A 15,752-nucleotide genomic window follows, 5' to 3' on the forward strand; every position below is an offset into this window, starting at 1 on the left:
TTATTCAAACATGCCTGAAGTCCCAAAATAAATAGTAACTTAATAAAAAATTATGTAGAAATCATTGGAAAAAATTCTAAAATAGTTTGCACTCACAGACACAGAATTACAACCCAGGATTCAAAAATAATAATTTTTCCCTTTAATAGCCCTTATCATCTGATTCCCTAAGCCAGTTCCTTTGCAGAGTGATACTCTACTATAATTTAGGGTTATCTGCCTACACTTTATAAGCCAAGAGGTAACCAGCCTGTTCAGAAAGTTATGCCACCGGTACGTGGCTAAAAACAAGGTTCAACCCTCTAAGAGTTACAAAACATTCAAGATGCTTCTAAAGGTCAGTGCAAAAGCTATCAATTTCCCCTTAAGAATAAGGATTGGAAGAGACTCAGATGCATCAGAAAAGAAAGCTGCAGCCTTCTAGCTATGATCTATCAATCAAATAAAAATCAATAAGCAGTAAAAGGGATTAACCAGATCCATTAAGGACACAGTAGACATAATCAGTAGCTACTGTTTGGTAAACAACTTCTCTTCCTAAGGGCCATCTTGTACTAATCACGGCCACCCCTGCCAATATTTCTGTGTTGCGCAAAACTACAACGGAGAGCATCATCTTTCTTTTAAGCTGCTTGCTCCCTACTGCCACAGGGCACTGCAAAAGGGAGGCTAGAGAAGCTAATGACATCCTCCCCCTTTTGCCACTGCCCTCTGCCAGGATCATTAGCAATTCTGAACTGATTAATTGCTGAAATCCCAGCCTTGAAACAGTGTTCAGTTAGAACAGCAACTGCTGAAAAGATCATCTTAATGTGGGCTTCGGAATTAATCATGTGTACTACAGTCAGCAGCTTTCATAATAAATTTACCACGCTTCAGCAAGTCTGAATGGAGCCAAAAAGTTTTCTTCTTGGCTTGCCTAAAGACAACACGTCCCCAAGTGGCTTACAGTCTAATCTGCAGCTCCACCGAGTCATCCGTGGCAAGGAAAGATTAAATCATTTTAGCCTCTCTGAACAGCTGAACTTACAAAACAAAGCGGAATGCTAATTTTCAATGAATAAATGGGGATTCTAGAGGTATAGGTAAATGATTAAGAGCAATGTAAGCAGACAAAGGTATGAATTTTCAGAACGAATAGCTGATCTGGGCACATGGCTGTGAGATGGGAATTTTAGCGTTATTGATGAGAATTTATTCACTGTATCTACTACGGCATACATAGTAGATACAGTGGGATTAGCAGTGGGATACATTTGGCCCCTGAGCCACTACCTATAGAGAAGCGAGAAATGGTTCTAGGAAGATTATATTAAGAAAGGGTTAAAGGAAGCCTAGGAAGGATATATTAAGAAAAATACTTAAGAATGACTGGGTCATCTCTCAATGTGCAATAAATGGCACCCACTATTTCATCCATTTGATACGCTAGTGTGTTATTCTATGATATTAAAGAAATATTCATTCAACTACTTTATTATGAAAGGATACCAATGGTGATTAATTACCAGGGAGATCAATTTCCTAAAATGTCTGAAATCTACACTCAGCCCAAGCAGAAACAAAATTTCAGTGGTCTTAATATTTTAATGGATATTTTTCTACAATGTGAAACAATTCCTATTTCTGGTACCAGGGGCCCAAGGACATGTCAAATCCTAATAGGGAAGGGGTGCTGTAGGGCAGAAATGATAGAGCGAGCTATGGAATAACTGTGTTACAAGCCGGGATAAAGACAAACACTGGACAAATGCCACTATCTGGCCGTTTGCTTGGAAGCACTTGGGATTTAGTTAATTATGGTTGTAAATTCACTAAGATGTAAACCAAGGTGTTTCCTCTGGGGATTAAAACTATACTTACTTGGTTTTTAGATTAAAAAAATAAATTAAAAAGCTCTATGTTATACTCAAAACTATACCCTTTCTGCTAATATTTAATAACTATTTTAAGTAAATATATACAAAATAGTCTATGCTACAGCTTTACCTAGGCCCCAATTTTCAGAAATTAGCAATGGAAATTAGATTACATAGAATTGTTCTTGGTTCCTAGATTTCTTACACGTTATTCATTGCTAGTACGTATTAAAAACTATTTGCAGGGGCGCCTGGGTGGCTCAGTGGGTTAAAGCCTCTGCCTTCGGCTCAGGTCATGATCCCAGTGTGCTGGGGATCGAGCCCCACATCGGGCTCTCTGCTCCGCAGGGAGCCTGCTTCCTCCTCTCTCTCTCTGCCTGCCTCTTTGCCTACTTGTGATCTCTGTCTGTCAAATAAATAAATAACATCTTTAAAAAAAAACTATTTGCAATATGTTAAGACGTCTCAGTTGTTAGGGAGATACATAAATACACTCACACATTCTTTTGGGGTTAAGCCTGATGCCACCATAGATATTCTTCTGTTGACTCTTTTTATTGAAGATATAACTTCTGGCTTCTCCCTGCCCACACTGTCTTCCCTCTTATCATACCCAGCAGTATTAGCAATATGGACAGCAGCTGTACTCTTGGCTGATTCTTCAACTTGAAATTGGGGTAATTTCAATGCAGAGGTTGCAGCTGGCATGCTGTTAACATGAGCTGGCTCTGGGGCTCTGTCTGTAGAGGCATCAGACTCAGGGTCATCAGAGAAGAGGCTGATTCCAGACTCGAGGTAAGGGGTTCCCTCTGAAAGGCATGGGGGAAGAAGTTAAACCCACATGACGATGAATCTTCAATTATAAATAGTATTCATCATGATTCTATATTTTAAACTTTTTTTTTTTAAGATTTTATTTATTCATTTGACAGAGATCACAAGTAGGCAGAGAGGCAGGCAGAGAGAGAGGAGGAAGCAGGCTCCCTGCCAAGCATAGAGCCCGACATGAGGCTTGATCCCAGGACCCTGAGATCATGACCTGAGCCGAAGGCAGAGGATTAACCCACTGAGCCACCCAAGCGCCCCTAGGAGAACATTTCTTTTGTTTTTTTTTTGGAAGAACATTTCTGAAATGCTTCAGAAAATGTCACTCCACCAGGAAGTAAGCATAGCTAAAGAAAACGTGAGATTCCTAAAATGACCTTAATGAACACAGCCAAATACAACATTTAGGTGCCAAAGAGCACCTTTTATGATAATGTGTTTTTGAGGACTAATTTAAAACTTTCTTTACTGATTAAAACTTTGATTTATAAGCCATAAAACACACCACTCATTTAAAGTGATTTATAAGGCATAAAATACATAGTCATTTATATTCATTAATTCATAAAATAAGAGCTTACTTTGGAGATCGGACTCATTTTTCAATAAAGGACAGGCTGAAAACTTCTAGGGCCCTAGAATTCTTTATATTTTTACTTTATTATTATTATTTTTAAGTAATCTCTATGTCTATTGTGGGGCTCAAACTCACGATCCCAAGATCAAGAGTTGCTTCTTTTACTGACTAAGCCAGGCAGGCGGCCCTAGGGCCCTAGAATTCTTACTTAACAGTTGAAATAAAATATTTAGAGCACATAAGACTCTCCCATCCTCAAAACTGTTGGAGTTAAACCAATAAAGACAGACTAAGAACTGCAATAATTTTCATGTAAATTTGGATTAATATTCAAGTTATTTTTCTAAAATGGGTTTAAGTGTAAGAGAAGCATTCACTATAGACTAGACATGCTAGACATCTTAAAAGTTGATTAACCAAAATATCTTTAGGTCAGATTCAAAGTAAAACAGATGTGTTTTCTCCATTACAACAGATGAACTATTACCCAGATCTGGTCTTGGCAAATAAGGCTGCTCCATGAAATCTCGCGCCTCTGACCTACTTGATTGTTGCTCCTCTACACTGACAACCTTAATGAGCTCCTTTTGAGAAGGGCACTCCGTGTCCTGAAGACTCCTTGGGCAGCTGTGCACATACCACCTTGTATCTAACAACCGAGACTGAGAGGGAGAAGACCTAGAAGAAGGATGAAGGGAGAAACACACCACGACAGTTTGTGAAAGGACTCATCACCTTTCCTGGGCAGTGGACGCACAAGTGGAACAGCTCACTGTCAGGGACATGGGGAATGACTAGCGGAAAAGAACCCGAGTGACTGCCCAGAAGCCTGGATTCATGAAACCTGCCAGTACGTCAGGGCTGACATACAACAGCTCTGCTTAGGGCCTGGGCTGAGGCAGGCCATCTCTCAGCTGTTTAAAAGCATGTCAGCAAATTTCACCAAATTCTCCACTGCCACTCACTCAATCAAATTCTATGTGCTACTCCACTTGAGTCCAAATGGATGTATTAGAATCAGATCTCTCATGAAAATAGAAAGCTGATTAATTTTGACATTTATACACTCATTCTTTTTACCCAATTTTAGCAGAATTCATAGAATCATGCCTACCTCCTACCTTTTCGATGTCCAAAGCCATTCTCAAAACAAAAGCCAGCTATAAAATACTGTCAGAAGAGCACATGTGCCGAGTGATTCCATCCTCCACTCTTTCAGGTGTTTAGGGCTTTGCAGAATAAGATACTTAGCAACAGATTTAAAGGATACTTAACAGATTTGAGGAATTCATCCTCAAATGCATTATTTATAGTTTCCTTTAAATAGTAAACAATGGTCTTTAATATAATAAAATTATTATAATATGCAATCTACCATATGGATTATAAGATATTATAACATAATATTAATAATTAAAATACATTAAACAATTGTCTATTAAACAATTATTGGGTGCTTACTACAAGTCAGGCAATAAAAGTAGGCTCTGTGCATTAAAGATGAGCAAAACCCGAACCACAGCGCTCAGGTAGTCTACTAGAGAGAGGACGTTCAATCAAAGTGTAGGTTTTTTTCTTTACATATATACAAATGTGTGTGTGTGTGTGTGTGTGTGTGTATGTATATATATATATGAAATATGTATTTTATGTAGGCTCTTCACCCAGCATGGAGCCAAATGTGGAGCCTGAACTCACAAACCTGAGATCAAGATCTGGGCTGAGATCAGGAATCGGACCCTTCACTGTCTAAGCCACCCAGGTGCCCTAATGTGCAGGTTCTTTAATAGAAGTCTCTGTAGGGTACACTGGGGAGGAGGAGGAGGTAGAGGAATATTTAGCGTAAATATTAAATGGATGGTTAGCGCAACAGGTTAAAACATGGCAGTGAGGTCATTCCCTCTAAACATGGGCTTATGGAGGCCAGATCTCTGTATTCTGTCACAGCCACAATGTCAGTCTCCAGCCTCAAAAATATACCCTCAGTTCACGAGGCTTGAAAGACAGTGTGATTAGATTATCAACAACTTGTCAACTATTTTCAGGAAGATAAATAAAAAAATAAAAGTATATGCATACACAGTAGGAACTCAATAAATACGAATTCCTTTTCCTTCCTAGAGTGGTGAGATGCTGGACTCTAACGGCTCTGAGGTTCTGTCCTGAACTATCAAATAGAAAGAACAGTCCCAACTTGTCCTTTTACCCTCACAGTATTGTAAAGATCCAACGACGAAGCAGATAAAGTACTTTTGAAAACATGAAGTGCTGCACAGTCTTACAATAATGAATTGCATAGACATCCCTGAGAGATATTCTGAATTTTCCCGGGGTACGTCAATAGCTAAACTTTTTCTAGAGAGGCCAAAATTTCAATCAGGGCCAGGGCTGCCTGTCTGCCTCAGCTGCCAGGCTTTAGGTTTCAGTTCTATATTTTATTCTGTCCTTCGAAACGAACAGATCTACTGTGCATTTCTCACCTCGTACCTCAGGCCTTGTATAGTTCCAGAAAACCTACGCGGAATTAAACAAAAGAAGTGTCCTAGAGCAATGAGAGGTTAGAAACAGCTCCTTACAAAAAAAAAGGACAGTGAAAAAAATTTAATAATAAGAGTTCGATATAAGTAAAGATGTTACTTAGATACTACAACGAGACATTTATTTCTTCTTACCTTCTCGTTCCTGGTTCTTTATTTTTACTGGTGGAACTATCCAGAGATACCTGATATTTGTCCGCAGAAAGGCTTTCGGGATTCTGGCTTTTAGGATAGTCGCTACTTTTCTCTGAAGTTAATACTGCTTTAAATGGAATGAGAAAACAAAGAAATCTACTTTACTGCTTTGTCCTGATGGTGTAATTCAGGTGAGGATATTGATTTTTTCAAAAGCAGCAACCTGTGACAATCAAATTGGTTTTTAAACAAGTACATCAGGCAGAGTTTCGTAAACAGAAGTGATGCGGCACCAGATGAAACTAAATGACTCAAAAATTGTAGGGACAGTGAAAGGAAACACTTTAGGACGGAGTAAATGAAGATACCTGGCTGAGACGAGGCTGGGAAAAACATACATTTTTTTGGCCGGGAATGATAAGGAAACAAGAAGAGGAAATGAATTTTATCTCTGCAGCAAAATAAATTATTCTGAAATCCCCTTAGATAACAGGGAAGAGAAGTACCGGAAAGCACCAAGTACATTCCCTACTGCCTCCACATCAAAGACTATAGAGGATGGGGGCGTGGGCTGTTTGCACGTGTGGGGAAATAAGAGGGGAACAGTTGGAGGAGAAAGAAAAAACAGGTGACATTTTGCTTCCCATTTTCAATGACAAAGAAAAAAACAAACCAAAAAACCAACACACACATAAACCAAGGTGCTGACTGATAAGGAACCTTGAAGTAAATCTATGGAACTGCTGATTAAATGGCACAGGAAAAGGAAAACACACACAACAGACCAAAGGTAAGTTCTGGCACGTTAGTGCATCCTTTTTATTTATTAATTCTTCCAAATGTATTATTGTACCACTGCTTTCTAGGAAATGCCTTTGAGGCAGAAATCTTTTAAAAAGCAAAAACAATGAGGCGCCTGGGTGGCTCAGTGGTTTAGGCCGCTGCCTTCGGCTCAGGTCATGGTCTCAGGGTCCTGGGATCGAGTCCCACATCGGGCTCTCTGCTCAGCAGGGAGCCTGCTTCCCTCCCTCTCTCTGCCTGCCTCTCTGTCTACTTGTGATCTCTCTCTGTCAAATAAATAAATAAAATCTTTAAAAAAAAAAAAAAAAAGCAAAAACAAACACTTAAAATTACAAATGTCTTCTACCCATTAAAAAGTCACTGATGACTGTAATTAATTTTGAGCTTTTATTAGAAAAGCTCAAATGCATAAAACAAAGGCAGAAAAATTTAAGCAAAAGCCTATATTAATTAAACTGTTTTTTAAGTCACTGGGTAGCCTGGTGGGGGGAAATAATCATTGATCTCCTGAGTTACTCCTCCAACGCATTATTTCTAGTTTCCTTTATGCCTATCTTTTCTGGATCTGTGTGTTAGAAACACAGGAACTCCCAACTGCTGAAAGTAAGCAGTCTTACAGTGAACCGGCAGGATGTTCTTTCAACTGTGTATCATTTACCCCCCAATACAGGGTGATAACTGATAAAAGATAATGCATAGTTTCTAAGGAATCACACCAAACAGAATTAACCACTGGAAAGGGTTAAAAAAAAAAAAAAAAAAGAAGTGAGGGGCACCTGGGTGGCTCAGTTGGTTAAGTGTCTGCCTTCAGCTCAGATCATGATCCTGGGGGTCCTGGGATCAAGCCCTATGTTGGGCTCCCTGCTCAGTGGGAAGTCTGCTTCTCCCTCTCCCTCTCCCCCTGCTCATGGTTTCACTCTCTCTCGAATAAACAAATAAAATCTTTAAGAAATCAGAAGAAAGGGGCGCCTGGGTGGCTCAGTGGGTTAAGCCTCTGCCTTCCGCTCAGATCACGATCTCAGGGTCCTGGGATTGAGTCCTGCATCAGGCTCTCTGCTCAGCGGGGAGCCTGCTTCCCCCTCTCTCTCTGCCTGCCTCTCTGCATACTTGTGATCTCTCTCTCTCTGTCAAATAAATAAATAAAATATTAAAAAAAAAAAAAAGAAATCAGAAGAAAAAGAGTGAAAAGGTGTGCAGCAGGGAGGAGCCTTAGATACAAACACAGATATTAAAGTCATTCCATCGTCTAAACGTTTGACATACGAGTTGCTCTTTTCTTTTCTTTTTAAAGATTTATTATTTGAGAGAGAGAGAGAGAGAGAGACAGATAGTGCTTGAGAACAGGGGGAGGGGGAGAGGGAGGGAGAAAATCATAAGCAGACTCTGAGCTGAGCCCAAAACCCCATGGGGCTCAATCCCAGGACCCCAAGACCATGACCTGAACCGAAACCAAGCATCAGATACTTAACTGACTTAACCACTCAGGTGCCCCGCTCTTTTCAATATAATAAGGCTCAAACGACAAAGAAATTAAACTAACCTGAGTTGGAGTCCATACCTGAAGAGTATACAAGAAACACTGGGCAAAAGTTTTCCGCTTTTTGGGCACCTGGGTGGCTCAGTGTGTTAAGCCTCTGCCTTGGGCTCAGGTCATGATCTCAGGGTCCTGGGATCGAGCCCCGCATCAGGCTCTCTGCTCAGCGGGGAGCCTGCTTCTCCCTCTCTCTCTGCCTGCCTCTCTGCCTACTGATCTCTCTCTGTCAAATAAATTAAAAAAAAAAAAAAAAAAAAGGTTTTCTGCTTTTCTTCTTCCTTAATCCTTATTTCATAAAGCAGGACCCAGAGCCCAAGTCTTGGAATGATCCCTCTTAAATCACACCCCCCCCTTAAAGATTTTATTTATTTGAGAGAGAAAGAGTATGAGAGAGAGATCACAAGCAAGGGGTAGAGGTAGACTTCCCGTTGAGCAGGGAGCCCGACATGGGACTTGATCCCATGACCCAGGACTTGATCATGACCTGAGCCAAAGGCAGACACTTAACCGACTGAGCCACCCAGGTACCCCTCTTCTGGGGGTCTTAACCCGTTATATTCTTCATGGGTAGGGAATATGGGCTAGATCAAACATTTAATAAACTTACTGCCTATTATGCACTAAGAATTATGAAAAGTATGGGGGGATTAAAGGGAAAAAAATCACGGAAGAAGGAACGCTATTAAGAAAGGATAAACTGGGCACCTGGGTGGCTCAGTGGGTTAAGCTGCTGCTTTCAGCTCAGGTCATGATCTCAGGGTCCTGGGATCGAGTCCCACATCGGGCTCTCTGCTCAGCAGGGAGCCTGTTTCCTCCTCTCTCTCTCTCTCTCTGCTTGCCTCTGTCCACTTGTGATCTCTCTCTGTCAAATAAATAAAATCTTTAAAAAAAAAAAAAAAAGAAAAAGAAAGGATAAACTAGGGGCGCCTGGGTGGCTCAGTGGGTTAAGCCTCTGCCTTTGGCTCAGGTCATGATCTCAGGGTCCTGGGATCGAGGCCCACATCAGGCTCTCTGCTCAGCAGGGAGCCTGCTTCCCCCTCTCTCTCTGCCTGCCTCTCTGTCTACTTGTGATCTCTCTCTCTCTGTCAAATAAATAAAATCTTAAAAAAAAAAAAAAAAGAAAGGATAAACAAACTAGGGGCGCCTGGGTGGCTCAGTGGGTTAAAGCCTCTGCCTTCCGTTCAAGTCATGATCCCAGGGTCCGGCAGCTCCCCCCGCTCCCCGCCTGCCTCTCTGCCTACCTGTGATCTCTTGTCTGTGAAATAAATAAACAAAACCTTTAATAAATAAATAAATAGAAAGCCACAAGAAACACGTTGCCTGCAGATCTTTAGCAAAAAATAAATGCGCACACACTACACTCCAAAGCAAAGACAGTAGATTTACACACATATTCAAAGCCAGACAGTAACATTTTCTATGCTGTGCATTAACATGGGAAGTCTCGTCTGTTTTTAGACTGAAGAGGGTGAAAGCACCCCAAAGAAGAGAGCTGTGCCGGGGACGAGACTTTGGGCTTCATTATCTGGGAGAGGAACTAAATGAAGGTACGGTTACAAAGAAAGCATTTAAGGAAGTACATTTGAACCACTGCCATAGCAACAGAGTCCTGAGTACCTCATGCATGAGCTACTGTTTCTCCCTGAACACAAAAATACTTCAAGGCACATTCTGGGACCAGGGCCACACTCTTCTAGAGAATTAAGACTTGAGTTCCTAGAAAGACGAAAAGGCAGGGCCTAAGGCCCCCAGCAGGGCTGCAGAAGGGAGCGATGAAGAAGGAACCTTCACAGGAAGTTAGCAGGGTGGCTATCACGGAGACAGTAGTGAAGAACATTCTGCGGGGCAGGCGGAGGGGGGCTCACCGCACCTGCAGGTCCCTAAGTGGCAGCTCCCTACCTCCCTCTCCCTGCCCTGCCTGGGCCGAGCACCTGTGCCTGAGCATAGCCTCTCCCCTATGTTTCTGCAGATCTGCCCCTATTTACAACCTGCCTGATGTGCTCTCTTCACGACACCATAAGGCTCTGTCCAGTTAAAGACTCAACCTTTCAGCTCGCTTTCCTTCATTTATGCCATGTTATTCCTCAGCTCCGTGTTCACTTTTTGTCATGATTTTACTTATTTGACAGAGAGAGACACAGCAAGAAAGTCAGATGTTTGACCGACTGAGCCATCCAGGCGCCCCAGGCCCACACTTTGTAGCACGATAAAGGCTTAGGGAGGAGAAGAATTCTGCTTGTAGGTAGCTTAACATACCAGAGTTTGGCCAATACGACAAACCTTTTTCTGATGTGTTTTGCTCCGGATTGAGCAGATCCTCCGGGGCACAAGAATCTGCCACGAGGGAAGGGGAGCTTCGAGAAGGCTGGCTCCCGTGCTGCTCTAACACAGCTTCCAGTTCAGCCATTTCCTGCTGGAGCTTTATCAGGTTATCTTGCATGGTATCCCTCTGCTGTAAACACAAGAAATGACACCAGGAAAGTCACACTCTTTTAGCAACTTGCCAGAGAGCGAAAGTATGTCACACCAATTAATTTTTTTTTTAAAGATTTTATTTATTTCACAGACAGAGATCACAAGGAGGCAGAGAGGCAGGCAGAGAGAGGGGGAAGCAGGCTCCCTGCTGAGCAGAGAGCCCAATGTGGGGCTCGATCCCAGGACCCCAGGATCACGACCCGAGCTGAAGGCAGAGGCTTTAACCCACTGAGCCACCCAGGCGCCCCTCACACCAATTAATTTTAGCATGGAAATGGAAACCACCTAGTATGGAATCATAAGTTCTGGCTGAACACCTTTTAATCCAACCACACTCCTGCAATTAATGCCCATGAAATTATTTCAGAATGATGTTTGAGTTAGAGTTGAAAGAAAAAACTCCTTAAACTCTCCCCAACAGACTTGGCTTTATTGTGATGTTCTTTCAAAGCTGGTTATTTTCTTTTAAAGCTAGAAAGCAAAAGAAAACAATGAAGGTACTCAAACACGGTATTTAAAATCAGCATGATTCTGTTACTATTTTACACAGGCTGTGTTTCACAGATTTGGTACCGTAGGACTCTTACGGGATTTGGATTAGTCCATACAAATAATGTCTGATTTCTGGCTGGTGAGGACTCCTCCTTTTCTGCCATTCTTGGACCATTTAGTCTCTAAAAGAGAGAGGGCAAAGAGCTAACCCATTGATTTATCTATTTCTTTCCTTCAAAAATTATTTGCTGACCATCTATTATATGTAAGGCATGCTGGGGATTAGAGCCCTCACAGTGTTGCTGTTCTCAGAGGGTACCTAGAGATCATCAGCTGGAGGGAAGGATCTAGCAGAAAGCACCCTGGGAAATCCTATAAGGACAGTTACTGTTTTCAATTCAAGATACTGGGCTCTTCTTGCTTACGGGGCTTCTGATGTTTGTTTCTTCATTTCAAGAAGAAATCTACTAAGTCTTAGGTTTTGTTTTGTTTTTTAAGATTTTATTTATTTGACACAGAGAGAGAGAGAGAGATCACAAGCAGGCAGAGAGGCAGGCAGAGAGAGAGGGGGAAGCAGGCTCCCAGTGGAACAGAGAGCCCGATGTGGGGCTTGATCCCAGGACCCTGAGATCATGACCTGAGCCAGAGGCAGAAGCTTAACCCACTGAGTCTCCCAGGAGCTCCTAAGTCTTAGGTTTTTGATAAACAAAGTACTTGGTAAGTAAGGAGCTTTCCAAACCACACATTTCTTCATCACTGTTAGAAGGAAGATCCATGGCTGCTGGCGAACCCCAGGGAAACGGACTGTTTCACCCTCCGTTGCTTCTGATCCTTGCAAATGACTTTGCCCTCTACTAAAAACAAGCCATCTACTTTCTCCCGCGACACCGAGTTCACAGCTTGCAGGTTTTATGGCCAGAAAATGTATTCCCAGCGTCACAAGGTTTCTGCTGCTGCCCCGAGACCGCCTTGCAGCCAACGTGTGCAGCAGAGCCACTGCCACCACGTGGTGCTTGTAGGTAGTTCTGTCGCTAATCACACCCTGGCCTTGGGGCTGCCTCCGTAAATCTGGCAGGAAACCGAGGGCACAGCTCTCTGACAAGCTTCAGAAGCCCTATTAGTCACTTGTGGCACGACCATCCTATCTAACCTCCCTGTGGCCATTAACTAGGTTAGAAAAATCAGGAAAAATAGTAACCAGAGAACTGTAATTAGAGAACTTTCCTTTGGGTTTTCCCAAAGGAATTACTTTATAACCTAAATTCCCCTGTAGGTAATTGCCCAGATACATTCGGGAGACCAAAACCAAATTGCTTACAGAGGCTTTTCTTTTCTTCTTTTTAAAAAAATTCTAATTCTTGGGCGCCTGGGTGGCTCAGTGGGTTAAGCCGCTGCCTTCGGCTCAGGTCATGATCTCAGAGTCCTGGGATCGAGCCCCACGTCGGGCTCTCTGCTCAGCGGGGAGCCTGCTTCCTCCTCTCTCTCTGTCTGCCTCTCTGCCTGCTTGTGATCTCTATAAAAAAAAAAAAAAAAAAATTTTAAAAAAAAAAAAAAAAAAAATTCTAATTCTTAAGTGTTTCTGGAATTAGCCCTATTCTTCTTTTCTATTCCCAACATGCTACTCTGATCTCTTTTAATACAGCTGCATTACTGTGGAAGTTCTTTTTTTTTTTTTTTAAAGATTTTATTTATTTATTTGACAGAGAGAGATCACAAGTAGACAGAGAGGCAGGCAGAGAAAGAGAGAGAGAGAGGGAAGCAGGCTCCCTGCTGAGCAGAGAGCCCGATGTGGGACTCGATCCCAGGACCTTGAGATCATGACCTGAGCCGAAGGCAGCGGCTTAACCCACTGAGCCACCCAGGCACCCCTACTGTGGAAGTTCTTTAAAAGCCATGTTTGTCATGTCTCTTTCTTCCATAAAGACCCTAGTAGTATACCACTGCTCAGATAAGTTAATATTTCTGAACACTATATCATTATTACTCATTCCTGCCCTCAGGATAAAGTCCAAATTCCTAAGCATAGCATTCAAAAGGCCTTAAACACCCTGATCTTTTATTTCTTCCCTCAACTACCCCTATGTCCTATTTCCCAGTCACATGGGACAACTCTGCTTTCTGGACATTTCATGCCTCTGTCTTTGCCTTGCTTGCTGCCTCCTTCCCCTTTCAACCTAGAAAAATTCTTCTCCTTCAAAGTCCAGCTCAAATGGCTCCTTCAGAAGTTCCACCAGTTATCAGGAACAGACGATCCCCCACTACCTCATTTATACTGCTAATGCATTAGCATATGGAAGTAGAATACTGACCCTTTTTGAGGGGAGGAATCCTTCCTTAATCATTTTTGTATTCCCAATGCCTAGCAGGTAGTTAAGCACTCAGTAAATGTTTAGTGCAGAAATGAATGAATGAATATAATCAGTCAGTCTTTGATAAAAAAATAGATACTAATGGTACCAAATTAGGATTTCTCTATCTCTCATATACTTCTCCTTAGTTTGATTAAACAGATAGAGGGAAAATATCCTACTTCAATCATTTTGCATCTGTGCTACTCTAGATTTAGGTTAGCCAGGAAATCTGACCTTAAGTCTGTTTTGGAGTAGATGCTTGCTAAAAACAATTTGCAGAATGCATCTTGAACAAACAGACGTATCTCTGCAAATAAGATCAGAAATATAAAAAACAAGGAGGCTGGACAGAATCAGAAACCAGGACCTACAACCTTAAAACACAAGGCACAAAAAGGTGACAGGCATTGGTGAAAGGTCGACAGAGCCCCAAGTCCACACACAGAAAGGATCACAGGAGTTGCAGAGAAAAGGCCTCCTTGGTCTTTTTGTTCATTCAGTCACCATGGTAATCCTGTAGGCGGGAAGAACACTGGTGACAACTCAGGTACGGAAGAGGTTTCCTCCTGACTCCAGCAGGTTTCAGTCCTAAAGGAATCTGCTCTGTGGGCAGCAGAAGACAAGCCCTTTCTTTCTATAGTCCTCACAGCAATGCCAAGAATTAGAAGATTTAAAAACTGGATACCACCTGGTGTTGGCAAAGGTACAGGGAAATGGGAACCATTAAGTACCATGGGGGCTGGAAGAATTTAGATTTGTTCAATCTTTCTGAAGAACAATTTAACAATATGTATCAAAGACCAAACATTTCAGTCCTAGGAATTTATACTAAGGAAAGCACTGGGAACATGGGCAAATATTTAGCTATCGAGATACTGCTATAGGGGCACCTGGTTGGCTCAGTAAGTAGAGCATGAAACTCTTGATCTTGGGGTTGTGAGTTTGAGCCCCACATTGGGTGTAGAGATTACTTAAAAAATTAAAGATATTACCAGATAAAAGATATGTACAGGTATGCTGTACATAATAGCAAACTGTGCCTCTTAGCACGTAACCCTCATATTCAGCAACAGGTCATAAAAATCATGGCTTATCCGGGGGTGCCTGGGTGGCTCAGTGGATTAAGCCTCTGCCTTCGGCTCGGGTCATGATCCCAGGGTCCTGGGATCGAGCTCTGCATCGGGCTCCATGCTCAGCGGGGGGCCTGCCTCTCCCTCTCTCTCTGCTTGCTTCTCTGCCTACTTATGATCTCTTTCTCTGTGTCAAATAAATAAATAAAATCTTAAAAAAAAAAATCATGGCTTATCCAAAAGACAGAATACTGTATACTAATTAGAAATGAATCATGGGAGGAAACTTAATGCAATAGAAAAAACAACATTACAATGTAAGTACATGGAGTATGAGATATATAAATTTTTTTTAAGATTTTATTTATTTATTTGACAGAGAGACAGAGTGAGAGAGGGAACACAAGCAGGGGGAGTGGGAGAGGCAGAAGCAAGCTTCCCACAGAGTACGGAGCCCAATGCAGGGCTCGATCCAAGGACCCTGGGATCATGACTGAGCCACCCAGGCGCCCTGATATAAATATACATATATATATATATATATATATGTATATATATATACTTTTTTTTTTTAAAGTGAGTTTTCTTTTTCTTTTTAAAGATTACTTATTTATTTGATGGAGAGAGAGAGAGAGATCACAAGTAGGCAGAGAGGCAGGCAGAGAGAAAGGGGGAAGCAGGCTCCCCGCTGAGGAGAGAGGCCGATGCGGAGTTCGATCCCAGGATCCTGAGATCATGACCTGAGCCCAAGGCAGAGGCTTAACCCACTGAGCCACCCAAGCGCCCCTGATATAAATATTTTTTTAAAAAATAAGGCCTTTGTGCACCTATATGAGGAAGAATGAAAAACTGTAATAAGTTAATAGTAATTATTACTGGGTAATCCACATGGTATAAAATTCAAGGCACAAAAGGATATTCAGAGAAAGTAGGGCTTCCTCTTTCTCCTCCCAGTCTTCTATTTTCCCACTCCAAGGTCAACTACTATTACCCGTTCTGTGAAGATGTTGGTGTTAATCTTTAAATGCTGGGATAGATGATGGGGCGCCTGGGTGGCTCAGTCATTAAGAGGCTGCCTTCAGCTCAGGTCATGACC

General features: G+C 42.0%; 1 protein-coding gene across 7 annotated transcripts in view; it reads right to left on the reverse strand.

The window, feature by feature from the left end:
* LOC111151634 (BRCA1, DNA repair associated) overlaps nucleotides 1-15,752 on the reverse strand; it is a 63,268-nt gene that overhangs the window by 16,845 nt on the left and 30,671 nt on the right. For 4 of the 7 annotated variants that reach the window (XM_022509751.1, XM_022509750.1, XM_022509754.1 and 1 more), the window contains 4 exons: nucleotides 10,549-10,720; nucleotides 5,934-6,060; nucleotides 3,749-3,939; nucleotides 2,358-2,668 (listed from right to left, as the gene is read on the reverse strand). In XM_022509751.1, the coding sequence (XP_022365459.1) occupies nucleotides 2,358-2,668; nucleotides 3,749-3,939; nucleotides 5,934-6,060; nucleotides 10,549-10,720 (801 nt within the window). Of the gene's footprint in view, nucleotides 1-2,357; nucleotides 2,669-3,748; nucleotides 3,940-5,933; nucleotides 6,061-10,548; nucleotides 10,721-15,752 lie in introns of those variants that run through there. The other 3 variants (XM_022509755.1, XM_022509749.1, XM_022509752.1) reach the window with 2 other exon arrangements.

This window comes from Enhydra lutris, unplaced genomic scaffold (genome assembly GCF_002288905.1).
Source record: "Enhydra lutris kenyoni isolate GAN:26980312 unplaced genomic scaffold, ASM228890v2 scaffoldscaffold26, whole genome shotgun sequence".
Classification (NCBI taxonomy): Eukaryota; Metazoa; Chordata; class Mammalia; order Carnivora; family Mustelidae; genus Enhydra; species Enhydra lutris.